This window comes from Carcharodon carcharias, chromosome 2, assembly GCF_017639515.1.
Source record: "Carcharodon carcharias isolate sCarCar2 chromosome 2, sCarCar2.pri, whole genome shotgun sequence".
NCBI classification, from domain to species: domain Eukaryota; kingdom Metazoa; phylum Chordata; class Chondrichthyes; order Lamniformes; family Lamnidae; genus Carcharodon; species Carcharodon carcharias.
Window position 1 is genome coordinate 136,722,432 of NC_054468.1, and position 26,766 is coordinate 136,749,197.

The 26,766-nt window shown below is 42.5% G+C and overlaps 1 protein-coding gene across 1 annotated transcript in view; it reads left to right on the forward strand.

Annotated features, from left to right (window-relative positions):
- The window catches only part of kat14 (lysine acetyltransferase 14), a 69,349-nt gene extending 43,125 nt beyond the window's left edge, over positions 1-26,224 (forward strand). The window contains exons 5-10 of the mRNA XM_041177487.1: positions 5,676-6,092; positions 10,410-10,975; positions 12,574-12,710; positions 14,606-14,781; positions 24,839-25,029; positions 25,726-26,224. Of these exons, the coding sequence (XP_041033421.1) occupies positions 5,676-6,092; positions 10,410-10,975; positions 12,574-12,710; positions 14,606-14,781; positions 24,839-25,029; positions 25,726-25,899 (1,661 nt within the window). The 3' untranslated portion in view covers positions 25,900-26,224. The remainder of the gene's footprint in view (positions 1-5,675; positions 6,093-10,409; positions 10,976-12,573; positions 12,711-14,605; positions 14,782-24,838; positions 25,030-25,725) is intronic.
- Positions 26,225-26,766: the final 542 nt, after the last annotated feature.

Consider the following 26,766-nt stretch of genomic DNA (forward strand, 5'->3'; position numbering starts at 1 on the left):
TGTATAAAATTTCCAAGCTGCCTGCAGAGGAGCGACTTCAGGCTGGCCTCACACATCATGGTTGCAGTGTATGCACTATATACATGTCACTCTGTATGAGCAGAATCTTTACCTCAGTGGATGGGAGCGTGCCCGACCTGCTTGAACGTAAAATGAATAGTGTTGACGTCGGGTGAGCATCCCGCTTCAACGTGCAGTCGCGCGATATTTTGTTTGGCGGGAGCGCTAGAGTTGGCAGCTCGTCCATCGGCCTAACAGCCTTTGCACTTTTTAGGAAACCTCACCCACGGGCAGGATGAGGTTTCCTAAAGCAAAAAGAAATAAGTTTAAAAATTTAACATTTAATTAGTAATATGTCCCTGCTCATGTGACAGAGTGACATGAGAGGACATGTTTTATTACATTTTTCATATTTTTTTTTAAAAACTCTTCACCTCCCTGAGGCAGTTCTGTGCCTCAGGGAGATTATCAAGCACACACTTGCGCTCATCCTGCTCGCCCTCCTCCCCCCGCCTGTGATTTCGTCTTCCAGCCTCAATTGCTAGGTGGCGGTAGGCTTCCCGACTGCCCCCGCCAAGCCCGCCCAACAAGGGATAAATTCTGCCTTATGTGCTTGAAAGTGGGTCATAACTATTTTCTAAACCAATGGCTGCTCTCTGGGTATGGATCCACGGAAGTGGTTGACATCACCCAATTAATTATTATTCATCCATGTGACTGGGCAACAGTGGATAACAGGGAGCAGCAACTGTATCTAGTCTCTTTTCAAACCCATCGTGCTATAATCATCAACATTGGCCTTTTATTATCCCCCTGGCTGAGCATTGACATTAATAGAAATAAAAATCAGGAGAGGTGTATAACAGGCAGCTGATCCACTATCATCCGATTTACACTATTGCTCAAAGTAAAAATCACCCCTAACCTGTAATTGGCTACAAAATTAAAGCAACAAAATGGATCATTAGAAGCAGTAATATTTGTTAGCTAGTAACTCTTTCGAGCACAAACACATTTCCATCTGTTCCTATTCAGATGAAGTTACATTGTTTCATAGTTTGCCATTGTGAGATTTGAACTCTTGATCTTGGGGTTACAAGCCCAGTACCATAACCACTTGGCTATTTAGGCCAAGCCAAATAATATTTTGTAAACAAACAATGGGAACTTAGAAGTAATCAGCCCATTGTACCTCATGTGCTGTTGTTTTGGGGTAGCTTTGCGACTAACTGGAAGTAGTACTTTGTCTAGTGGCTAGGCAAGGTCTGTATAGTTTAAGGCCTGAACATTGGTTGGCTGATTTGAGTGGGGAGAGTGCTTCAGCTGTTCCTGCTTGCAGAAATACAAAAACAACAAGCCTGTTGGTGTAAACATTGTTGTCAAAGTTAGAACTTTAAGCAGAGGTTCTACTAAAACGAGTTCTTTTGGTTGTGTTCACAATTTTAAACAACAGCTGTGCATACATTCACACTGTATTCCACACAGTAGATCTGTCCACAACTGTTGAAGCTGTCCTAAAGTGTTGTTTTTAAATTTTCTAATTATTTATAAGTTTCAATATTATTTATCTGGTAATGACTAAAATTGTGGGACCTGCTCTCATCTACACGCACATTCTTTCACTTGCTGGGCACAGTGGCAGTTCTAAACCCTACTCTCAGGGCTTGCTCAAGAAGGTTTGAAGAGTTGAGTGGATATTTTCTCCCGTCTTAATAGGTTGTGTTAGTCAAGTGCTGAAGGACTGGGCTCTTACTCTAGGGAGATCCTATGCATGAATCCACTTGTATAAAAATAAATCAGAATTCATGTGTTCTAATGCTTTTTCCAATTCTGTTTAGTGATTCACTTACTTATTTTTTAGGACAGAACTTTACTCATTAGGCAGGGATTCTGAATTCTATTCAGACAAGGTGCATTTGCTGCATTCATCATTTTACTGAGGTATAGATGGTAAGCTAACTCAACCCTGGTAGTTATGTAGTGAATAAAAGTGTCAGTCTGTGTGTTTCCCTCTTGAGAATTCTGTTATCCTTTCCTTCACTCTGAGTTTCTATCTCTGTTGCTATTCTACCTCTCTTACTGTACTTCTGTTACTCTCCCCATGTTTTTGTTACTCTCTTCATGTGTCTTACTGTCAACCTTCCTCTTTGTTTCTGTCTCCTATCTTTTCCCATTGTCTGCTAGCTCACTCTGCTAGTAGCCCTGCTCTTTCTCTCCATTACTCTTTTATTGTGTGTCTTGTTACTTCCCCTTTCTGTGTTATTCTTACACACTTTCTATTCCTCTGTTACTCTCCCTTTCTTCTGTATTTTTCTCTCTATCTCTCCCTTTACTTTTTGTTTTTCGTTATTGCTATTGTCCTGCATATCTGTTACTCACATTTTATCTGTCACTCTCTTCCTCTTTCCCTATTTCATTCTTGGTTAATTTGTCCCTTTGTATCAGTTAATCTTCCATGTTTCTGTTTCCTGTCGCATTGGTCCTATTTCCCTTGTTTCCACAGCAATATTTTTCATCCAATCTTTTTTTCCCTGGTGATCATTCCTCACAACATTCTTCTCCCTCTGGCAATTTTTCCAACTCCACTCCTTCTCAGTGTGCTGTGTAAGATGCCTCTGTACCCTCCAGGCCCTCCCAAGAGCAAATCAGTAAGCATTCACTTAGCACCATTGAAAAGATAGAAGGGAACTGTGTAAGATTGATATGGATAGAAAATTATGACCAAAACAGAACTTGCAGGTGGATGAAGCTGCTGCTGCTCAAACTCATTGTGTACTGTTTTGTACAGCAGAGGACAGTCGCTTGAAGCTGAGACTGAATACTCAGGTGTCAGATTTTACCTTCCAATGATTAGGGAGGCCAATCATTACTAGATCAGAAGGGGTTTTAGCTATTGAGAAGTCAATGGTCAGAAACAAAAATTAATTACCTCGAGAAAATAAGGGGTCTTGAGCAATATTCAAAGTATAGGCTGTTCTAGGATCCTATGCTAAGCATTCTTTTTAAAACATTACAGAGCTAAACCCAGCAATTGAATTATATTTTTAAGAATGCTTTGTGTTATTTCATAACACCTGTGAACCTATAATCTAATTGGAGTATGTAATAATGATACAAATAAACGAACAATGACGGACAGCAAAAGACACTCTTTGGCCACCCAATGTGATCACTGCCTCAACTAAAAACAGATCCAATTCTCACTTGAAGGAATTCACTGAATTGGTGTCCATCACATGAGCCAGCAGTTTCTTCCTAAGTCCCACTATTCTCTAGAAAAATCACATCCTGATATCTAAATCAGATCTACCACATACTACTAAATAACCAAAGGCAAACCCCCTTCTATCTAGTGATGGTTGGCCACCAAATCAATGGAAAGTGAAATCTGACATTAGGTATTCAGTCTCAGCTACCAACAACTGTACTTTTTTGTACTAAACTGTACACAATGACTTTGAGCAACAAAGGCAGCAGCTTAATCCATCTGCAAGCTCAGTGGTCACAGTTTCCCTGGACATCTAGATCTGGCCTTATAAAATTTAAAATTCCGAGCCCTGGACCTCCTTAACCTATTTAATTGGAACAAACTGTCAACTGTAATACAATCAATTCCCTTCATTATCTTATACACTTCAATCAGATCACTGATAAGTGTACACTTCTCTAAAGTGTAGAATCCTAGCTCTTTTAGCCGAATTTGATAACCAAGATGCTTTAAACTGGGATAAAAGCAAAATACTGTGGATGCTGGAAATCTGAAACAAAAACAAAAATTGCTGGAAAAACTCGGCAGGTCTGACAGCACCTGCTTTAAACTGGGAATTAGTCTACTGCTTGCCTCTGTATCCTTTCCAAAACCTCAATATCACCCACCATGGGAGGTGACCAAAACTGGAGACAATATTCCAAGTGAGGCCTGGCCGAGGTCTTGTACAAGGGTAAAATGGTATGCCTTGTCTAATCTGTTGCCCTATGAATACATCCCAACATCCTATTTGCTGTAACCATTACGTCATGACATTGCTTATGGAACTTATGAGATGTATGCACTAGAATGCCCAGATCCCTTTATTTCTCCATCTTCTTTAGTGCTTGTTTCTGAAAGTATGTGTATGTTGAACATTTGGCCTGCCCACATGCATAATACTACACAATTCCAAATGAAATTGTTTAATCATTTACTAGTCGTAAACTTAATCTCCCAACACATCATGATCCAGCTGAAGCAGACAAGAAGACCTGATGTCTGCATAAATTTTAGTATCATCTGCAAATTTGCAGATGGTGCCCCCAACATTTACATCATTAGTAGAAATAATAAAGAGCAATGGTCGGAACACTGATTCCTGTGGGACTCATTGGTAACAAATCTCCAAATAGATGCAAATCTACCTATAATACTTTCTGCCTATGTCCTTCCAGACAAGTTCTCAATCCAGCTCAATATATTACCATGAAAAGGCTTTGATCTTGTAGAGAATTCTCTTGTATAGTACCTTATCAAAAACCTTTTGGTAGACCTAAGTAGACAGTGTCTACTGTGTTTTCCCTATTCCACATCAAGAAATATGATCAAATTTAGAAGACATGACCTTTTTCTGAAGCCATGATAGATATCTGTAATGTGACCCTCTCTATCCAGGTAATTATGCATTGTGTCCTCAATGATTCCCTCGAACATTTTTCCTATTACTGATGTCAAACTAATCGGCCTACAGGTACTCTGGTCCTTCTTGTCACCTTTTTTAAAGATGGCGCCACTTTAACCTCCTTTTAGTCAACAAGAACTGTCCCAAAGTACAATGAGTCATTAAAAATGTTGGCTGGGAGCTCACATAACATGTGTTCCATCTCGCTGAGAACCTTTGGGTGGCTACCATCTGACCCGGCTCTTCGCATTTGTTTTCAGGTACTTAATTCTATCTAAAACAATGTTTTTATCCATTTTACTGTTTCTAGTTTTATTAATAAAATCATTAAATCCTAACAGTTAAACATGATCTTTGAGTGAAGACCAATGCAAAGTACTCCCATACCAAATGAGCCTTTCAACCTGTCCTTAAACATCCTCATTGGCCAAGTACAAACATTGACAGTTCTCTTATCTTCACATAACTGAAAAAATGTTTCCTATTACTTCTACAATTGTGTACGGCCTTCTATTATCCTGTCAGTTGACCTAATAGCAGCTTTTGTTTTCTTTAACTTTTCATTGTACTTAACTCTCTTTAGCTGAGCATTAAATGCCTTTAATTAATGGAGCTTTTTGGTTACATCTTTATTGGCTTTTCCTTACCATACGCCTTCCTTTTCTTTGGATACATAATTTGCCTTGCACTTTTATTACCTTGTTTTTGAAAACTTTTCATTTGCATTCTACATCAGTCTCATCACCAGCCAGTAGAGTTAGCAAATTTACCAATTTCTACTCGTCTGTCATTTTAGTGAAGTTTGTCCTTTTGATACCTTTTGAATGTATCAGTACGCCATTTGAATTTTTTTTGTAAATTGAATTTGGATCTACTTCACCATTTGTGCATTCTTGCTCTGCACCTGATATTCGTGAAAGACATCTTGGATCTTATTTATTTCAATGGTATGGGAAACTAGCTGTAACATTGTCTAGATGAAATGTTTAATCAAGTGATGTGTTGATTTGCTTTATTTCTCAGCTGTCAAACCACCCTTAGATCCAATTATTACAGTAGAAGGGCTACGTAAACGAGTGAGTCGCAACCCTGTGGAAACAGCCATGGAATTGAAGGAGAAACGCTCCCGCACTCAGGAAGCTAAGGACATTAGGCGTGCTCAGAAGGAAGCTGCTACCTTCATTGACAGGAGCACATCTTCAACCCCAGTAAAGTTCTCCAGCAGGACTCGCAGGTCAGAACTGATCCTGGAGAAAGGAGAAGTGATCGACTTTTCTTCTCTGAGTTCTTCGGATCGGACTCCACTTACCAGCCCCTCTCCATCCCCCTCACTGGACTTCTCTGCTCCTGGGACCCCACTGTCTCATTCAGCCACTCCTAGTCTCTTGTCTGAGGCAGACCTTATTCCTGATGTCATGCCCCCCCAAGCACTGTTTCATGGTAAGAATTAATTTGGTTGCGATGGATTATAATGGACTTTACTTGGCTATAGGCTGTTGACAGGAAAGCTTATCCTAGGGTGAGTTGCACAGTCGGATGTGTTGTGTTTCAGATGAGATTTTTAAAATAAAGTCCATCTCAAGTAAATGTTAAAAGATCCCGGAAGAGCAGAGGACTTTCCCCAAATGTTCCTGATCGATATTCATCCTGCAGCCAACATCACTTAAACAAATGATCTGGTCATAATCTTGTTGCTATGCACAAATTTGCTACTGCATTTCCCTACATTACAGCAGAGTTACATTTCAAAAAGTACTTTGTTGGTTGTAAAGTGCTTTGGGATGTCCTGAAGTAGTGAAAGATGCTATCTAAATGCACATCTTTCTTTTGTTCAATATTTTTAAAGCAGGAAGAGCTTTGCTATGTTTCACTTGAGCAAAAAAGCTTTAGAGGACCGTAATTTGTACAAATTGTCCCCCCAATGCCAAGCTGGTTAAATTTCTTAGAGTTGAATAGTGTGTTTCCTGGGATCGGGCAGTTCCATTTTTGGCTTCTAGTGAAATGTAAGATGGTGGCTCCCATTGCAATGAATGGATCCATTCTGGAAAAGATGGAGCTCTCTCCATGGAATGGCCTGGAGGCAAAGAGACTTAATAATGTGGGTCACAGTTTTGATTTGGGAAAAAAAGTAAGAAGTATTTTTATAAAGTTTTTGAAATAGACAGTGGGGCTACTTATTTCTGGAATCTTCTTCCACTTCAAGTTATTTTCACAATGACTATTTGGGTTATACAATAAGACTGGACTGTCAGACTTTTCAGCTTCCCCCTAATAGTTGGTGTATCACATTAAACTTTAATCAGTAAATAAATAGAGAGTGAGGTGAGTAAAGACAGCTGTGGTTAAACTGCCCTTTTGACTTTAAACAGAAGTTGTTATGAAAATACAACAAAATCAAAAAAGTCTACTAGACACTGTGATTTTAAAGTTGGAGATTGGAAAACTTATAAAATGAAAGAACTTTGTATTTATGTAGTGTCTTTCACCACCTCAAGATGTCCTAAAGCACTTTACAACCAATGAAGTACTTTTGAAATGTAGTTTTTTTATTCTTTCATTAGACATGGGTGTCACTGTCAAGGTCAGCATATATTGCCCAGCCCTAATTGCCCTTGAGAGGGTAGTGGTGAACTGCCTTCTTGAACTGCTGCAGTCCATGTGGTGTATTTACATCCACAGTGCTGTTGTTAGGGAGGGAGTTCCAGGATTTTGACCCAGCAACAGCGAAAGGACCATGATATATTTCAAAATCAGGATGATGTATGACTTGGAGGGGTATTTGTAAGTGGGGGTGTTCTTGTGTGCCTGCTGCCTTTGTCCTTCTGCTTATTAGAGGCTGTGGGTTTTGAAGGTGCTGTTGAAGTTATAATGTAGGAAAACACCACAAGGTCCCACAAACAATAATGAAGTAATGCCCAGGTAAAAACAAAAAAACTGCGGATGCTGGAAATCCAAAACAAAAACAAAATTACCTGGAAAATCTCAGCAGGTCTGGCAGTATCGGCGGAGAGGAAAAGAGTTGACGTTTCGAGTCCTCATGACCCTTCGACAGAACTGTTGAAGGGTCATGAGGACTCGAAACGTCAACTCTTTTCTTCTCCGCCGATGCTGCCAGACCTGCTGAGTTTTTCCAGGTAATTCTGTTAATGCCCAGGTAATCCTGTTATAGTGATGTTTATTGAAGAACCTCTTTACAAGAATATTTTTCCATTCCATTTTGGTGCCAGTGTTATCCACTGATCATTCACAGGTTCCCTGATCCAATCTCTGATCTTTTCCAGTTTCATTTATTAGAATGATTTCAGGTGTGAAGAACACCAGTTCCAAGGTGATCTTTTCCCCTTCATTTACTTGGTGCTGGTGCTTTATCTGTTTTAGAAAGTTTGGTTTGGACCCTTGTCATCAGGCAATGTTTCACAATATTTACTGGCTGGGAATACAGTGTGTGTTGTGACAGTAAACAGGTGACAAAAGGCTGCCAGCAGTCTCTGCAGAGCAGTTAATTACCGCTGTTATCAGATAACGTTTTTCACAAAAATAAGAAGAGCACTTCATCTTTCAATAAGGCACAGTAAAACTTTATCTCACTCCACTGAGCTCTCTATCCTCGGCTTCCTACAGTGTTCCAGTGGAGCTCAGCGCAAGCTCAATGAATGCCACCTCATTTTTTGATTAGGCATTTAAAACACAATTTGCAGTATTTTTCTTTTGATCAAAAATCTATCTGTTTGGTTGGCTGGATGACAGTGCAGCCTTTTGTGCAATAAATATAAGGGACCAGACACAATTTCTACAAGAGCGCAAAGTATCCTGGCGAGAGGGTTCATCTGTACATAGGAAAAGATTGACACAAAGTGACTGAATGCAGCTTTGATCTCCGCCATAGTGCATGAGGGGTGAAGAAAGGAGAGATGCTGGGCAGCACCCAGATATGGTATATCCACCATGCTGCCCTTGCTTGATAGGACTGGCATTGTTTGAAAACCCAAAGCTGCCCAGTCATCTGCATTCTTTGCTGTGGGGTGGGGCAGGGCAGGTCAGGGAGCTTTCAAGGATAAGAGATATGGTGGATGGCATCTTTAGAAAGTAATATTTTCTCAAAAAAATTTGAGGTCCAGTGTATTAAATGAATCTTTAAGTAGAATTTTAACACAATTTGGATTTACATAAATGTGGTAAAATGTCCCAAAGTGCTTCAAAGGAACGTTATCAGACAAAATTGACACTAAGGTGCATAAAGAAATGCTGGAATAGACGACTACAAACTTAATCAAAGAACTAGGTTTAAGAAGGAGAGAGTGGGGTAGAGGCCAAGTTTAGGTAGTTAATTCCAGTGTTTAGGGCCTAGGCAGTTGAAGGCATGGCATCAGTGGTGGTGCACTGAAAATAGGAGGTGTGAAAGGGCCCAGAATTAGAGCAGCACAGATATCTTGGAGTGTTGTATGCCTGGATGAGGTTACAAAGATAAGGAGAAACAAGGCAATGGGAGGAATTATAAACAAGGATGAGAATGATAAAATTGAGCTATTACTGGACAATGACCCAGTGTAGCTCAGCGATCACAGGGGTGATATGTGAACCTGCATATCTATGAATGTGCTTTTACACAGGGCCTATAGCATTTTTATATGCAGAAAATAATCAATTTTCATTATTACTTCTGGGAGGCAGAGCGGTAAGTAAGAGAGTTCTCTTTGTGCTTGTGGTAATGGTGAGAATTATTGCCGGCCTCTAATTTGTTCATAAGCCTTTTTTCCTCATAATTTGTTTTTCTTGCAGGAATGCTTTCTGTGTCATATGAATACTTAGCAATTGTCATCCAGAATTTGACATTAAAAACCCACTTTACATTAGACACCCAGATGGTAAATTCTGGGTGTCTTTCTGGAACTTCAGCAACGAATCCATTTCCAGTACAAGTATTGAGGATCCAGTGTGCACAGTCAGAGTGACATAGCATGCGGTTTTACACATAGATCTGTTTTGTTGGGCTGGCACTGATAGCATTGCCATCTCATCAATGATACAGGCAAAAAGACAGCAACAAGTTCTTCAATTGTCCAGTGCTGCCTTGAAATGGGGTCTGTTTAGTATTGATTCTGTAAGTGTCTCGTGTACATTTGGTTGTGGCATGGCAGTACAGAGTTCTGTATTATGCCAGTGTGTTACTGCATTGTTGGGAATGTAAACATTGATTGTATAGCTGCCTCCTTTGATCACTATACCTGGACAAATGACCAGGATGAGAGAGATTTTGCTGTGGACAAAGGCGTCAAATGGAGGTGAAGGAGTGGTTGAGCAAATCCATGACTACTTAAGTATCGTGGCAATGGGAGGGACCAGCTGATAGGCAGTTGGGAGTTTGGAAGTGCAATTATCAATGACGTGAGGAAGAGTTTTTCCTGGGGGTGGTGCAAAAGGAAGTGGGGCTCAGAAGAGGGCAAGGGCATATGAGTATTAACAGGCACAAGGCAGTTCTGGAGATGGCCTTGCCTAAAAATGAAACCAAGGGAATGCGAGGCCTTGAGAAACAGCAAAGCCAAGAAGGTAGTTGTGAATATGTTGGAGATGAAGTTCACCTGTATATTTCTAGCATTCTTTATTTTTATTTGAGATTTCAAATGTGCGTAGTTTTTCTTTTTTTTAAAAAAAATTGCAGAATTAACAAGTGCAGTATTGTGTAAATGTAAAGCAAGATCAAGAGAAAAAGACTGAATTTATATTGGAAGTGAATGTTTTTCATTTCCTCCTGCTCAGATGATGAAGAGGGAGATGTGGATGGTGTTATTGATCCTGGAATAGAATATGTGCCACCTCCCAGTGTGACCACTGGCACCATGATCATAAGTAGGAAGAAAGTGAAGGCAGCTGAACAAATTAAGTGTGATGCGGAGGAGGATGAGGAGAGAGCAGAGAAAATGGAAGCTGATATTGAAGAACCTGAGGATGCCATTGAGCTGTCTCAAATTAATGTTCGAGAGAAGAAAAAAATCCAAGCAGAGAGGGACGCGCAAGTCCCTGCTCCTAAGTGTATTGCCCTCAGTCTGTATGATGAGAGACTTCTACTTCGAAGGCTGGAATCTTGCCCCCACGCAGTAGCCTTGAGTGTGGAGGCCAAGCGACTGCGTCGCAAACTGCTTGTGAGACAGGCCAAGAGGGAACGTGGTTTGCCCCTCTTTGACCTGGATCAAGCCGTTGAAGCTGCAGTATCGTTGGTTGGTGGGGTTTATGGAGGCAAGGCAGGTGACCGTGCCGAGATGCCCATGGGTGTTGGGACCTTTCGGACCACCAGTCAAGACTTTCGGATCCTGGACCGGTACCAGGTGAGTGAGAATAGCAACAGGGCACTGGGGGGAGAATCCTTTTCCTTTCAATATTTTCAGGTATTGGAAATATGTGATAAAGGATAACTGTTTATCAGTATCAGCGGTGTGAACATTTGATGGCATGAGAGGAGAAACACTTCTAGAAACACATTTACATAATCATTTTATTCCTTCCATTTTCTTCTCTCTCTCGGATTAATTGGCTGAGGTGTCAAGAGATAAGTTGCACTTTCTTGCTTGCGAATATCCTGGTGCCATACTGCTGATCTCCACGGCAATTTCGAGGGAAGGTGATTGAATCAGACTGGGTTTTCAAATTTTTGCACTCATGAGCCACATTGATATTTTTCTTAGAGGACACATGAATGTTAAACCTATGTTCCCATTAACTTGCATATATCCCTGGTTGATGACATAAACTGATTTTTGGATTTATTAGCTTACGAGGTCTTAGTTTTAAAAGCAGCCCTTTCCAAACTTCCTGACCTATGCAATTCAATCAACATAACATTAAATGAGAGAATTTAGATAAACTTTAAATAAGCTCTTGTCAGCTTAGAGGGGTAGGTTGCTAAGGCTCAGAGTCCGCAGGTTTAACGTCTCTGATGCAATCACTTTATGATTTCATTTCATTACTTAATAATAATAATAATGCAGGGTTATGGGGAAAGATTGGGAGAGTGGGACTAATTGGCTAGCTCTTTCAAAGGCAGCCTGGTCTCACTACATCTCAGAGACACCGCTTTCCGACCTCACATTTTCAGTGTGAACACTGCCACTGTTTCATAGAGGTTTGTGTTGTCATTTTGTTTCCCACAAAGAATGATTTATTTGAATATAAATATGGCTTTTTTTAGGGATCTTCCTTATATTGAGTATAACTCCTTTTTAACATAAACGCACAGACTGATGTCATGCTTTGTTTCGTACCAGTGCTTCAATGGAGTGGAGTAAATGGGAATGATATGCCAAAGTTCCTCTTTACCTGGGCATTATAGTTCTCCTTCATCTTCTGTAATCTGCTTGGACTCAGATCCTCCATTATTCTCCAATGAGTTTATGGCTGAACCTTCAGTCATCAAATTACTGAAGATTGTTTCCCACTGCCTTGCCCCTACAACCACATCAGTTTTCTCCCCTCTACTTGCATTCAGAAAGTGCTGACCTCTGGCTGGGATAAATTTTTGTGAGATGCCAGTTTACCTCTAGTAGCTTTTGCAAGTGACTCTGAGTGACACTGAGTCCCTTCAGCAGAGACTGAACCTGTCCTAACTCAGACGGGATTTTCCAGTCCTGCTGGTGGTGGGCATCATTGCGGGCGGGATGGGAAAATTTGGAGAATGACCAAAAGTCAATTGACTTGAAGATGAAGAACAATGCCCAGCCTCCTCTCTGCTCCTCTCCTCTCCTCTCACCTTTTGAGTGCTCTGGCTGGCTGCAGGGCCCCTAACAACAGTCTGACTGAGATCAGCTAACTCCATGTAGACCAGGAAGCTTCCAGGTCAGTGTGACTCCCTGCTTGAGCTGGTGAGGACTGCGGGGCCAATGTTTGACAGTAGTCTTTTTAATTTTTTGTCACTGTTCCCTCTTTGCAGATGTCTTTTTTGCACATGAAAGGATATCAGCAACACAAGACAAAATTTATGCACCGACTGACTGGATCAGGAGACATGTTAATGAGCCAAAGCATCATCAGCCCGTACACATCCCGAGTCCTCAAACCATATATCAGGTATGGATTTCCTTTGCATAATACAATGACTCAGCTGGATGCTACTGCAACTTAAGTTTATCTTAAAACTTTTTTAAAATCATGGGCTTTATGGCCTGCTCCTGTTCTGTACATTTTTATGATTCTATGAAAATCAGCATTCACTAACTGAACACACTATGGCTGATTATCATAATTTTTAGATTAGGCTTACGTAGTTGTGCACAGAATGGGAATGGAACATTGGTGGTCTGGATTGAATGTGCTGTGAATTGAGTGCATTATCTACATTTCACTGTTTAAAGTAATGTACAGAATTATCCATTGGATTTCAACTCTGGAGCAACCTCAGTCATTTATTTAGTTTCTTGGGTTACTAACTCAAGTTACTGTTTTGGTGAAGAAGTTGGACTGTAATTTCATTAGCTGGTTGTAAAGATGTGCGACGACATACATTACAATTTAGTAATATTATAATGTTTAAAGTTCAAATTGTCCCCATAAAAGCAATATTTCATTAGTTGACGCTGCACTTAAGGGCAACTATGAGCAGGGCACCATGCGACACTAATTCACAAACAAAAAACTGAGGCACTGCAGTCTTTTTGAATTTTTGTCACTGTTCCCTCTTTGCAGATGTCTTTTTCGCACATGAAAGGATATCAGCAACACAAGACAAAATTTAACTTTTCCACCTCTCTACCTCCCTCTTTTCCTTTTAAAAAAAACTCTTTACAACCTACCTCTTTGGCCGAGCTTTTGGTCTTAAAGAAGGAGAGAGAGTTAAAGAAATGGAAGGATTTAGGAAGGAATTTCAGAACTTAGGAACTAAACAGCTGAATGTGACTTTGCCATCACTGAGGTTGAAGTCTGTACACAGTTTTAAAGGGGATACTGTGGGGCTTATGGGGAAATCACAACAGTAGATTCAGGCTGTAAATTAAATATAAGGCAAGAAGCTAAATCGCACCGAGCATGTTCGTTAAAGAGTAATGAACTAAATAACTGGGGACGATATTTTAACATGAAAGCAAAATGATTGTGCAAAAATTTTAGAAATCATTGATTAGACCCCTGCTGAAGTATTGTGAACAATTCTGGATACTACACTTCACGAAAGGTTGTAAAGGCCTTCGAATTGATACAGAGGAAGTTTACCAGAATGAGGGATTTCAGTAATGAGGAGAGGTTGGAAGAATTAGGAACAGAGAAGCTTAAGAGGTGACCTAATAGAAGTTTCCAAGATGATAGGTTTTGATAGATTAGGTAAAGAAAAACATTCCCTCTGGTGAGTGGGTCAATAACCAGAAATCAGATTTAAGATCATTGCCAGAAGATGAGAATTGCTTTCACTGAGTTGTTGGGGATCTGGGGATCTACATGTAAAGGCAGTGAAAGTTTATTCCATAAATAAAATAATTGGACAGGTAGCTGAGGATGAGAAACTTAAAGGGTTACAGACAAAAAGCTGGGATGTGGAACTAAGCATGATTGCCCTTTCAAAGAGTCAAAACAGACGGATCTGTCAAATGGTCTTCTGTTTTGTGAGTTTCTATGATTCTAAGCTGAAATGACAGAATAAATGGAGTAAAATGTGTTTCTGGAGAAAGGGTTGAAGGTTGTGGGATATAGGTTCAGCTGACCCATTGAAAACTGGACTGACTTGTTTGGACTAAATGTCTTTTTTTTACCTTTTGAAAAGAAAAATTATATCCTTACATCAACCACCTAGACATTGTAGTACGGAATGGTGATGGTTTCACTGGTACAGGGAGCTGTTTAGGGCTTTTCTTGTCTGTAAATTAACAATGCAATTATTTAGATTTTTCATGGTTTTGCCAGCTGAAATTTACAGAAGAACAATTATTATGGTTTCCCTTTCACAAATTGAGTTCTTTCTTGTTTTGTTTCATTAGGCGTGATTTTGAATGTAATCCACCTAAACTACAACTACTGTCTGAAATTCGGGCCTATCCACATCGGAGTGACCCTACCTGGAAAGCAGAAGCTGAAGCCCCTGTTGATTACTGCTACGTCTGCCCAAATTTTATTCCTACAATAAACTCGATGTGCCATGAATTCTTCTGGCCAGGTATTTTCATTTTCTCTCCTGACAGTGAAATTCTATCCAGCTTCAAGAACTCATGGGATCGGGGTTAATACATCAGCATGGACTGAGAATTGGTTAACGGACAGAAAACAGAGTAGGAATAAACCAAACATTTTTGGGTTGTCAGGCTGTAACTAGCGGAGTAGCGCAAGAATCAGTGTTTGGTCCTCAGTTATTTATAATCTATGTTCATGACATAGATGAGGGAACCAAGTATAAAATATTCAGGTTTGATGACTATACAAGGCTGGATGGGAAAGTAAAGAAGGCTTGCATTTATATAGCACTTTTCATGACTACAGGTTATCACAAAGTGCTTTGTGCCAGCCAATAAAGGACTTTTGAAGAATAGTCACCTTATGTAAAGTAGGAAACATAGCAGCCAATATGAGCACAGCAAGCTATCCGATATAGCAAAGTGATAACAACTAGGCAATTTGTTTTTGTGATGTTGATTGGGGGATAAATATTAGTCTGGACACTGACGATTACTCCCCTGCTCTTCTTTGAAATAATGCCACCTGATCTTTTGCATTTGCCTGAGAGGGCAAATTGTGGCTCGGTTTAAGGTCTCATTTGAAAGACGCCATTGCCGGCAATGCAGCACTCCCTCAATGTACTGCACTGGAATGTTAGCTTTGATTTTTGTGCTGATGTCTTGGAAGGAGACGTCAACTCACAACCTTCTGACTTGGAGGCAAGGTTGTTACCAACTGAGACACAGTTAACACTTAAAGCGGTGAGGAGAATATAAAGAAGCTGCAAAGGAATATAGGTTAAATGAGTGGGCAAGAAGGCAGCAGATGAAGTATAATGGAAGAAAATGTGAAGTTTATCCACTTTGGTAAAAAGAATAGAAAAGCAGAATATTTTTTAAAAAGACACTAATGTCGACATGCAGAGGGATTTGGGTCCAAGTACATAAATCACAAATTTAATAAGCTGGTAAAGCAGGCAATTAGGAAGGCAAATTGCATTTTAGCCTTGATTGTAAGGGTAGTGTAAGAGTAAGGGAATCTTATGCAATTACATTGAACTTTGGTGAGATCACACCTTGGGTATTGTGTTAAGTTTTGATCTCCTTACCTAAGGAGGGATATATTTGTTTTAAAGGGAGAGAACAAAGGTTCACTAGATTGTTTTCTGTGATGAGAAGGTTGTTCTGTGAGGAAAGATTAAACTGTCTGGGGTTTAAAAGAATGAGGGGTGACTTCATACAGAACTTGAGTATTGCTGAAAAAAGAGACATGTCAGAGCTTTCCATCTTGCACTCATCAGGACACTTCGCAAGAATGCCAATATAAGGGGAAAACAACAATTTATACTGTATGAGAAGAGAGTGCTGATTGGTTGGCAAATAGGCTCTGATTGGTTAAGTTCACTTGCCAACCAATCATCACTCTCTTCCCATACAGTATAAATTGCTGTTTTCCCTTATGTTGGTATGCTTGCGAAGTATCCTGATGAGTGCAAGATGAAAAGCTTCAAATTGTTTCTTTTTTCAGCAAAACTTATAAAACTCTTACAGGGCTTGACAGGTAGATACTGAGAGGTTGGTTCCCCTGCTGAAGGGTATGGAACTAGAAATCAGGATAAGGGGTCAGTCATTAAGGACTGAGAAAAGTGGAAATTTCCTCATTCTTTGCAGAGTTGTGAATCTTTGGGATTCTCCATCCCAGAGAGTTGTGTATGCTCAGTTGATGAGTATATTCAGGACTAGGATTGATATATTTTTAGGCACTACGGGAAACAAGGGTGATGGCAACAAGGCGGAAAAGTGGAGTTGGTGTAGAAGCTCGTTCATGATCTTATCGAATGATGGAGCATGTTTGAGGGGCAGAATGGCCTGCTCCAGATCCTATTTTTATGTTGTTTTGTTGATGAATCTTAGCACAAATTATAATCGTGGAGCAGAAAGGTATTTTGTTAACTAATGTGTGGCATCTTCAATCACTACTGCCATAACAGTTATCATTCAGGCTCTGCCTCACTCTTTTTTCCATTAATACCTTGAGAATGTAGTATCATGCAGTATTTATTCATCACAACTATTCTACCTACTATTGTAATAGCAACAAAGTGACTTGAGAAAGTTACTTATATCCTGGTTCTTGGAAAAATTGTGCTATTTTCAGCTGTTTATTTTGGATCGGTTGTTACCTGTGAGGTTTACCTATTAAGGTGAAGAAGATTTCACAGTAAATAACCAATATTCAGGTAAGTCTGTGTGCTGCTATCCTTTGTACAAGTCAACAACAACAACTTGCTTCTATATAGCACCTTTAACATCACAAAATTGCTCCATCCACTTCATAGGAGTGTTATAAAACAAATTAGACGCTAAGTCGCAAGAGGAGATATTGTAGCAGATGACCAAAATGCTTGGTTGCTTGGTTGAAGGAGTGGAAAGAGAGTTAGAGAGGTTTAGGAAGAGAATTCCAGAGCTCAGGGCCTTGGCAGCTAAAGGCATAGCCACTAATGGTATAGCAATTAAAATTGGAGAAGGTAAAGAGGCCAGAATTAGAGGAGCACAGCTCTGTTGGAGGACTGTGGGGCTTGAGGGGCTAGGCCAGGGGGGGATTTGAAAATAAAAATGAGAATTTTGAAATCGGGGTGTTGTTTAACCAGAAGCCAGTGTAGGTCAACAAGCACAGGGGGTGATGGCTGAGTGGGACTCGGTGTGAGTAAGGATGTGGGCAGCAGAGTTTTGGATGATCTCAAGCTTACTCGAATCATTAAACCTTTGACAAGATTGCATTCCTGATATCAGTTATCATGAAATTGCCATGTTATTTTCACATATCTCCTACCAGCTGGCTGTGATATGGTACTGGTGGAGAGCAGAGTGCAGACATCACATTCCTGTTTGTTGGCAGAAAGATTTTGTATTAAAGACCTGAGAATTGAAGAGTGAAGGGGAAAGAATTGCGTACACAAAACTAAATATTAAACAATTGGATCTAATTTAAGTACTGACTATCTTCCTTGCTCTGTAATCTAGTTAGGAAGAGTGTTTGCTGAATTCTAGTACTTAGATGCAGTTAGAGAAATGTCAAAAATGAACTCTGAATGAATTTGAAGGAAATGAACTCCTGATGACTACAATCCTTAAGTAGACCAAGATTTTTGCGGGGAAGATTTGCTTCATCTTTGCCAACAAAATCCAGCCTGTAATCCTTTAAGGATATGTAAAGAGGAGGATATATATTTATATATATATATATATATATATACATACACATTTGGGATGGCCATTACCTCCTCTGAACTGTAGACTATGGGAGCCAGGCAAATGCAAGTTATAGGGAGATTGTCCTTGTATGATTTGTTAGTGAAGGAAAGACCTGAACATAATTTTACGGAGGGGATCTGGTAACACATTGGGTGGAATTTTCCGTTCTGGGGACTAAGTGCAGTGGCGAGTGAGAAAGGTGGCATGGCTCCTGCTGACTGTCTTGATGGATTGCCACGCTGGATCGTCTGCCTTTTAGCTCATTATGTATGCATAAACGTGCAGTATGCTGTTTCTCGTGGTGGGGCGGGCTGGGGTTCGTTGGCTCTGCCGTTACTTCCAGGATGCCGGAGTTCAGGCCATTCACCCCCTTTGAAGAGTAGGTGGCAGAGCTGGCTGGTGAGGAATGGGACCATGCCTACACCGAAGGCAAGATCGGCGTCCCCCACAAGCCAGTGAGGCCACATGTACAGGTCTTTACCCACCTGTCGAAACTGTGAGTGCTCTTTGAAGTGGGTGACTATCCAGGCAATCACTAATTTTCTCCTATTACAGGCACCAGCAAGAAAAGCTGGAGGGACATTGCCAGCCAGCTGATCAATCCCAGCCCCAGACCACCTCAGATGAAGATTCTGAGGACCCATTAGATGTAGAGCTGTCACAGCACCTTCTACCAGCGCAGAGAGACACACCTCTGTGGCATCTAGTTTAAGAGCAGGCTTGGGGTCACCATCTGGTGAGCACAGCACAGATTCTGGTCCACAGCAGGTGGAGTGACAGCCAAGGTCACCGACATTTGGAGGACTGCTGAAGGCCAGACATCTGCTGAGTCCGGGTTTGAAGATGAATCTCTGGCTCCAAAGATAGACAGAGGCACATCAGGCAGGGTTGTCAGAGGCCGTAATCAGATTGGAACAGAGGATGGAGGAATCCATCAATGTTCAGCGTGATGTCTTGACCCCTACATGCCAGTGCATCGAGGTCACCATTGAAAGGGCAGTAACTGCCATGGAGGCCTTGGTCCAGCATTTTCTGCTGGATGTGCGCGAGGACCAGCACACCATCGCTTCAGCCATGAGAACGTTCCAGCAGTGGCTAGGCGAGAGGGGGACGGGGTACCTCAATCTCCCTCCAGGAGCCCTTTCTCCTAAAGCAGTCAGGGAGGTGTCTTTGGGCACCCACAGGGAGGAGGAGCATCAGCCAGACACCTTGGGGCAATCCACCCAGGACTCTTGTGGGCTATCCACCCACTCCAAGTTCCCTCTGCCTGTGACCCCTTCAACTGCAGATCCTCAGGCCAAGGAGGGTGCACGTGCCCCACAGCGGGAGACCCAAAACAGGCCAAGGCCCTCCAGAGGTCATCACAGACAACGGGGCATAGCAGTCAGCAGGTTACCTCCATCCTCTACTGAGGATGTCAGGGATGCGCCTAGACGTAGCAGTAGGGTAAGAAAAGTTAAGAAATTTTGAGATCTCAAAGATGACACGGGTGTTCCCAATCTGTGTATACTTTGCACATATGTAAATATCTTTTGGTTTGTGTGAACTTCTCATCTAGTGAATGGCTCTTCTATCTGATGCAATGTTTAGAGGTCATACAAGTGTAGCAGATGCATCCCCCATCCTCACATATCTCCTGTCATGTGCTTCAGGTCATGGTGTCTCACATCATCTCATTACAGTGCATCGCCTTTCTGTGCACATCAGGGACATGAGCAAGGCCTCTGGCTCCAGGAAAATGATGGTTGGGCAATGCATATCTGAGATTTGCATCAGAGAATCTTATCATGTGGCTTCATGAGTTTAAATATTGCAGTTTGGTTTATTCACCTGATGCCTCTACTCTGAGGAATGATCCATGTGGTCCGTATAGGTTTTAATGTCGAGCTGCATTGGAGTCAATCTCTTTTGGTGCATCCTTCAATTGCCTCCAAATAATGGTTGTCAGGTTTGAGTGTGGGTTACATATCTACCAACAATCGGGGATCTTATGTGCTCCTGCCAGCCTGCAGTGTTATGTCCTGTCCGTGTTTACAGCTAGACAGCAGCCCTGTAGTACTTCCTAGTTATCCACCTGCATAATGCAGAGCTATGGACCTTGATAACACCCAGTAACTCCTGATTGCCTGCTAGAGGGCAATGATTGTGAGATCAGAGGTCTGTGTCAAGGCCCCAAATGACAGACTAACATGGCTTGCCCAAATCTCTGATGCAGCTCTCCAGTGAGCAATCCACATGGTTATCTGATCGTAAGAATTTCATCAGTGTGCCTGGTTTTCGTGTGGACATCTGAGACTTCTGGAATGAAAATGTGGAAGCCTCAAGTGGGATCAGAGCTAAGCTTCACTACATCTGATGTGTGCTGTTTATTATCAAAGAATTAACTAATTAATGCCAAAATGCAGTGTCTGCATTCTCAGGCCCACAGATGCAAAGGCTAGGCTGCACGGGAAGTTTGGATACTCCAGACGAAGGCATGGTCATGAATGATTGTCAGTCATCAGACAATGCTGTTGCAGAAGCGCACTCAGTGTACACAAAGGTGACCTGATTTGCAACCATCACTGAGAGTGACATCACTGCATTCTAAAAAAACGACCTCATGCTATGGACTCAGTGTGATGGCGACGCCTGAGCACTAATCTTGCATGAGAGATTGCCTGTAGAGAGATCCCACAGTCTGGATTGAGAATACAACTCAGATGTCAAAGCGAGAACCAATGAGTGCTGATCGTCCTCCTTGAGGCACCTAGCAACACTCCAGGCATACTGCTACGAGTGCACTGAGATTGGCAATGCTGCTTCTGTCTCTTGAAGGGTGCCAAAGGCAGTGAAATGTTAGAGAGATGCTTAAAGAGACTGCACCATGTCTACTCTGCTCACAGTGCATGCTAGTGGAGTTATAATCCCATAACAGAGCGGCCATATGCTCCACAGGCTGTTTAGCATTTCAAGGATGAGGCCATTGTAATGATAAGCAAGATTGTAACTATTCTTTCTGAGATTGATGCCCTTCATTGAGATGCTGAGGATAGCAACAAAAGTGTTAATGTTGAGGCAGCATGGAGGGCATAGGTGAAAGAAGCTCATTTGAGCAAGTCATCATCGTCGTCTTGGAACCTTGTGGCTATAAGGATCTCATGGGCATGCCTGTCGCGTCTGGCCCATGCTATGGCCTCCTCCTCTGGAGTGCTAGCTTCCTCACCCTCATCGAGCTCAGCCCTCTCAACATCCTCCTCATCAGAGGATATGTGTAGCTCCTCCATCTCTTGATCTGGCAAGTCATCCCCCCTTTGTAGCGCGAGGTTGTGTAGAGCACAGCAAACCACAATGATGTGGGCGACCCTCTGGGGAGAATACTAGAGAGTGCCGCCTGACTGATCCAGACATCTGAAATGCTTCTTCAACATGCCCAATGGTCTAAGCAATCAAGGAATGTGTTGCAGAATGAGCTGTATTGTACCTCTCCTCTGAGGCACTTTGTGACCGCTAAATAGACGTCATCAGCCAAGTCTTTTGTGGGTAGCCTTTAGAATCAATGAGACAACCCTGGATGCGCTGAGGGCCCTTGAAGATCTGTGGTACCTGTGAGTGACTCAAGATGTGAGAGTCATGCAAGCTCCCAGGTTTTCTCTCACAGACCTACATAATCTGCTTCTGCTGGTTACAGATCAGCTGCACTTTGAGAGAGCGGAAGCCTTTTTTGTTGATGAGTCACAGTGGTTGTTGCCAGAGAGCTCTTAAAAAGCCACACGTGTGCCCTCGATGGCAGCCTGCACCTGTAGGAAGCCGAAGATGTTGCAAACCCCACTGCTCTGGCAGCCTGGCTGCTTCATCCAGGGAGAACTGGATGTAATGGTGAGCTTTGTCAAATAGGGCGTCGGTTACCTCTCAAATCCATTTATGAGCAGATGCTTGGAATATGCCACAGAGGTCCCTAGTGGAGCCCTGGAACGAGCCACTCGTAAAAATGTTCAGTGCGGCAGTCACCTTTAGTGCTACAGGCAATGGATGACCTCCCAGTCCCTGCGGAGTTAGCTTCGTCCCCAAGAATGTGGCTGATATGATCCACCACAGGCCTTGATAAGCGAAGGCGTTTACAGCAGATCTGTAGGTATGAGAGGCGTTTTCAGTACACCCTAGGTCATGCCCAACGCCCCCGTGGAATGGGTCTGTCAGCCTCGGGGCCTTGGTCTTCATGGGGCTCCATTGAACCATGTTCCTCAGGGCGAGGCTCTTCCCTTTGCTCTGCCTGATGGCAACGAGTCCTTCATCATCTTTGATGAAGGGTCATACGGACTCGAAACGTTAACTATATTCCTCTCCACAGATGCTGTCAGACATGCTGAGTTTTTCCAGCTATTTTTGTTTTTGTTTCAGATTTCCAGCATCCACAGTATTTTGCTTTTACCTTCATCTCCTCTGTTGCCTGAGTGCCAGGAAAAAGACAGTTTGCTTGCTGCATCCATTCTCTACTCCTACTCGCACCTGTGGAAACATTGAACAGATACATGATTGTACATAATCTTGCAATGATCGCCTTCCCATTGCAAGCTAGGGAGTCACTGTGAAGCCCTTGAATAACCCTCATTCCAGGCATTCCATCCCCAGATCGTTTCTTACAGCTATAGCACAGCCTTGAGCATCACTGGAAGTGCTCCACCACCCAAATGCCCCAGGCATGAGAGTTCTTTAAGAATGGGATTTAAATCTGGATAAGTGCAGCCAGGCACTAGAAGTGTTAGACAGGGCTCTGACAGACTGACTCCTTTAGACTAGAGCCCAACCTTGCACTAATGTAAGGACTGTAATCGAGGTGGTGCATGAAGCCTGGACCTGTCAGCTCCAGGTTGTGGAGGTCTTTGTGGCATTAGCCATATGCGGTTTGGCTGTTGACCCTCTACAACTGGATTCTTCTGAGTGTTGCACTTTTGTCAGAGGGGGACAAATGTTCATTGGAACACAATTAAAATCCGGCCCCAGGGCAAAATGGAGTCTTACAAGAGTGTGCATCATGAGTTAAAGTGCCCAAATCCTTCAATTGGCATTTGAGTGTTCCCAACATGTCATAGCTGTGCAGTGATCTCCAATTAGCAAAGTGTAAATTAGCAGGGTGCCCCTTCACTCGGCCCAAAAGTGCAGTATTCGACTCCGCCCACAAGCCCTTAGACCTCTCTCCTGTCAATTTTTTTCATAGCTTGCTTTTGTACTGCATCATTGGATCAGCTTGCAATATCCTGGTGCTCAGGTTTTATTATGAGACCCACTTCCAACCCCCCTCCCCGTTAGCTTTGAACTTCCTCCCATTGTGCTGGAAGAGCATAATGTGCAGGTTTCCCTCCCTCCAATCACTCTCCTTCCTCTACCTCTGATCCTAGATCACATTGTGATTGTTACTGATATCCCTGTTCTCCTCCATGAACTGTTTGATGTTGATGTCCTGATGACCCATGTTGACCTGACCCATTCCCATCTTGAAGCCCTATGCACTGTGATATACCGAGACATCCCCCGCCCCTCCATCCACAGCCATGAGACCGAGTGCCTCCCACTGTATTACCAGATGTACGGCAGATGCCTCCCTTGACTGTTACTGTGCCACTGCATGACAGGACCAATCCAATGACCGACGTGTGTGAAGGACTGACCTAGCCCTGAACATCCTGCTGTGCACAACTGATGCAGGCCCTTCCTCTCCCTCTTTTGGGCCTAGGACAGGCTTGCCAAGCACAGCCCTCTAAATTGGTGCACAATTGCACAGACCAGTTCTGGCCCTAACTGCCCACCCAACCATCCCCCACCCCCCCAACAGCCCACCCCTCCCTAGTCATGTGTCTCTATGCACCCTCCCCCAGTCATGTCTCTATGCATCCTTCCCCAGTCATTTTATCCCCAAAGTCATGTGTCTGTATGCACCCTTCCCCAGTGATTTCACTCCCCCAGTCATGTGTCTCTGTACACACTTCACCAGTCATTCCCCCCCTCCCCATAATCATGTGTCTCTGTGCACCCTTCCCCAGTCATTTCACCCCCCCCCCCCACCTCACCCTACCCGTCACATGTGTCTGTCCACCTTTCCCTCCAGGGCCCAGTCAACCACCCCCACATCAAGCCTTTGCCTTCCAGCTCATTCCCTTGCCTTTGTCTTGTCTCACTACCCCATCCCCCAGTCAAACCTTTGCTTTCCAGGGCCCAGCCCCCCATCCCTTGCTTTCCTGCTGGTCTTGCCTGAGCAGCCTTGGCATGGAGTTGGAGCAGTGGTGTGTGCAGCGCAGTGAAAGGAGGCGAGCGAGCGCTGCACACACAAACCTCAAAGTCACGAGTGAAGTGCAGTTTGTCAGGTGCATGTCACTTATATCCAGTTGTGATTCACGGCGGTCTATTTTGATGCTGGTGTGGCTGTTTGATCTGGAAGGGGGGGTAATTCCATACTATAATGAGTACTCATGATATTCAAATGCATGTAAATGTGTTTCCTGACAAGGCGCAGTGGGCTACCTGACCCACCAAAAAGTAGGGAGTGGAAAATTTAAACCTATTTTTGCACCTGACTTTTGGCCACGCTCCTAATTTTCCCATCCTGACCACTGGTGGGACTGGAAAATTCCACCCATAATTTCCTTGTATTTGTGTTTTCTGTGAGTGGATGTTGTACTTTGCAATTTTAATATTTTGGAAATACTAAGTACAGTGCTGTATTACTGTTGTACAAAATGTGAATGATGTCATATATCACACTGTGCTCTGTATAACCTGAAGCTAGTTTCTAAACATTTACTGATGTAATCTCACTTTTAACCCACACAGGCATCGACTTGTCGGAGAGCCTACAGTACCCAGATTTCAGTGTTGTCGTCCTCTACAAAAAAGTTATTATTGGCTTTGGCTTCATGGTTCCTGATGTGAAATACAATCAGGCTTATATATCCTTCCTGCTGGTTCACCCCGAATGGAGGAGAGCTGGGATTGCAACCTTCATGATTTACCACCTCATTCAGGTTAGGCTGTTACACCACATAAACTGTATAATAGTCTCATACAATTAATGGAGCTGTATCATGGCTCGTGTTGGCGATTAAAAATCCTTCCCACCCCTGAAGTTTAAGACCTGTGGCTCAAAGGTTTAAAATTTGAACTTTGTCTTCGTTGAAGGTAGAAGTTGTAACATCCAGTCTTGAAAAATATATAACTTGCATTACTATAAGTAACCGTGGAACATTTCTCATCTTGGAGTGTCTCACTCTATCAGACTCCATAGTTATCCTTGGCCGATTCTCATGTTTAGGCATCATATCATTGTGCACAAGTTGCTGTCAGTTCAGTTGCTGTGCAGATGATATCCAACTACCAACAGTGTCTTAATGGTTGGCTAATGGAATCTGTTTTATGCCAGATTTGTTTGAATTATGTATCTTTGCTGAAAATTCTTAAGGGGTGAATTCCTGTAAGGATGTTCCCGCTTGCCTGCCCTAACTTGATGAGGGTGAAGCATGCATAAAGCTGTTTTTCCAGGGCTCTTGTGTTGAGGCTGTGGAGGACAAGTGGGTGAATCCTTGCAAAAATACCTCCACTGTTCTCACCCTCAGGTACTTTATCCCTTGTCAGATAGAGTATATGATTCGACACTGCAGTTGTTCATTTTGAATGCAGGTTCCTGTTTATCCACACACTCTCACTCTTCTACTGCTTTACAGACTTGCATGGGGAAGGATGTGACTCTCCATGTCTCTGCCAGTAACTCTGCTATGCTGCTGTATCAGAAGTTTGGATTCAAGGCTGAAGAATACATCTTGGATTTCTATGACAAGTATCACCCCTTGGAAAGCAAGCAGTGCAAACATGCATTTCTTCTCCGATTGCGGAGATGATCTTTTGGAATCCAGTTAATGTAAAATGAAAGAACAGACCTTGTGCTTTGAAGGGTCAGACCCTGACAAACCCTCTTTTGACGTGAACTTGCAAAGCACAGACAATTAAGTAGAAGTAATGTCCACAAATACCATTACGTTTTTAGATTGCCTTTTGAAGAAACTTTATGACATGTTTTGCAAAGCCATTCTGGCATAAATCATTACAAAATTTACACAAAATTCACAGTTGGCCAGCAGCAAGTGAAGAATTCCCATTAAACCTGTGTAATGCGCTGTGATATTCTGAGCCATCTGCAAAACAAATAAAGGGGAAGAACACAAATGAGCATTTGTACTTTTTTCAGGTGAGGCATGTGGAAAGAATTTTTTTATATATATTCATTCATGGAATGTGGGTGTTGCTCGCTGGGCCAGCATTTATTGCCCTTGAGAAAATGATGCTGAACTGCCACCTTGAACCACTGCAGTCCATGTGTAGGTAGGAAGTTCCAGAATTTTGACCCAGTGACAGTGAAGGAACGGTGATATAATTCCAAGTCAGGATGGTGTGTGGCTCGGAGGGGAACTTACAGGTGGTGGTGTTCCCATTGCATCTGCTGCCCTTGTCCTTCTAGGTGGTAGAGGTTGCGGGTTTGGAAGGTTCTCTTTAAGGAGCCAGAGTGGGTTGCTGCAGTACATCTGGTACACACTGCTGCCATTGTGTGCCATTGGTGAAGCAAGTGAATATTTAAGATGGTGGTTGGGGTGCCACCCAGAAATGCACCAGAATTGCATAAATGATTCTTTAAATACTTTGCAGGATAGTTACAGATCAGCATTACCCAAGTGTTTGCGTTTGGTGTCATCAAGTTCTTTAAAACGGAG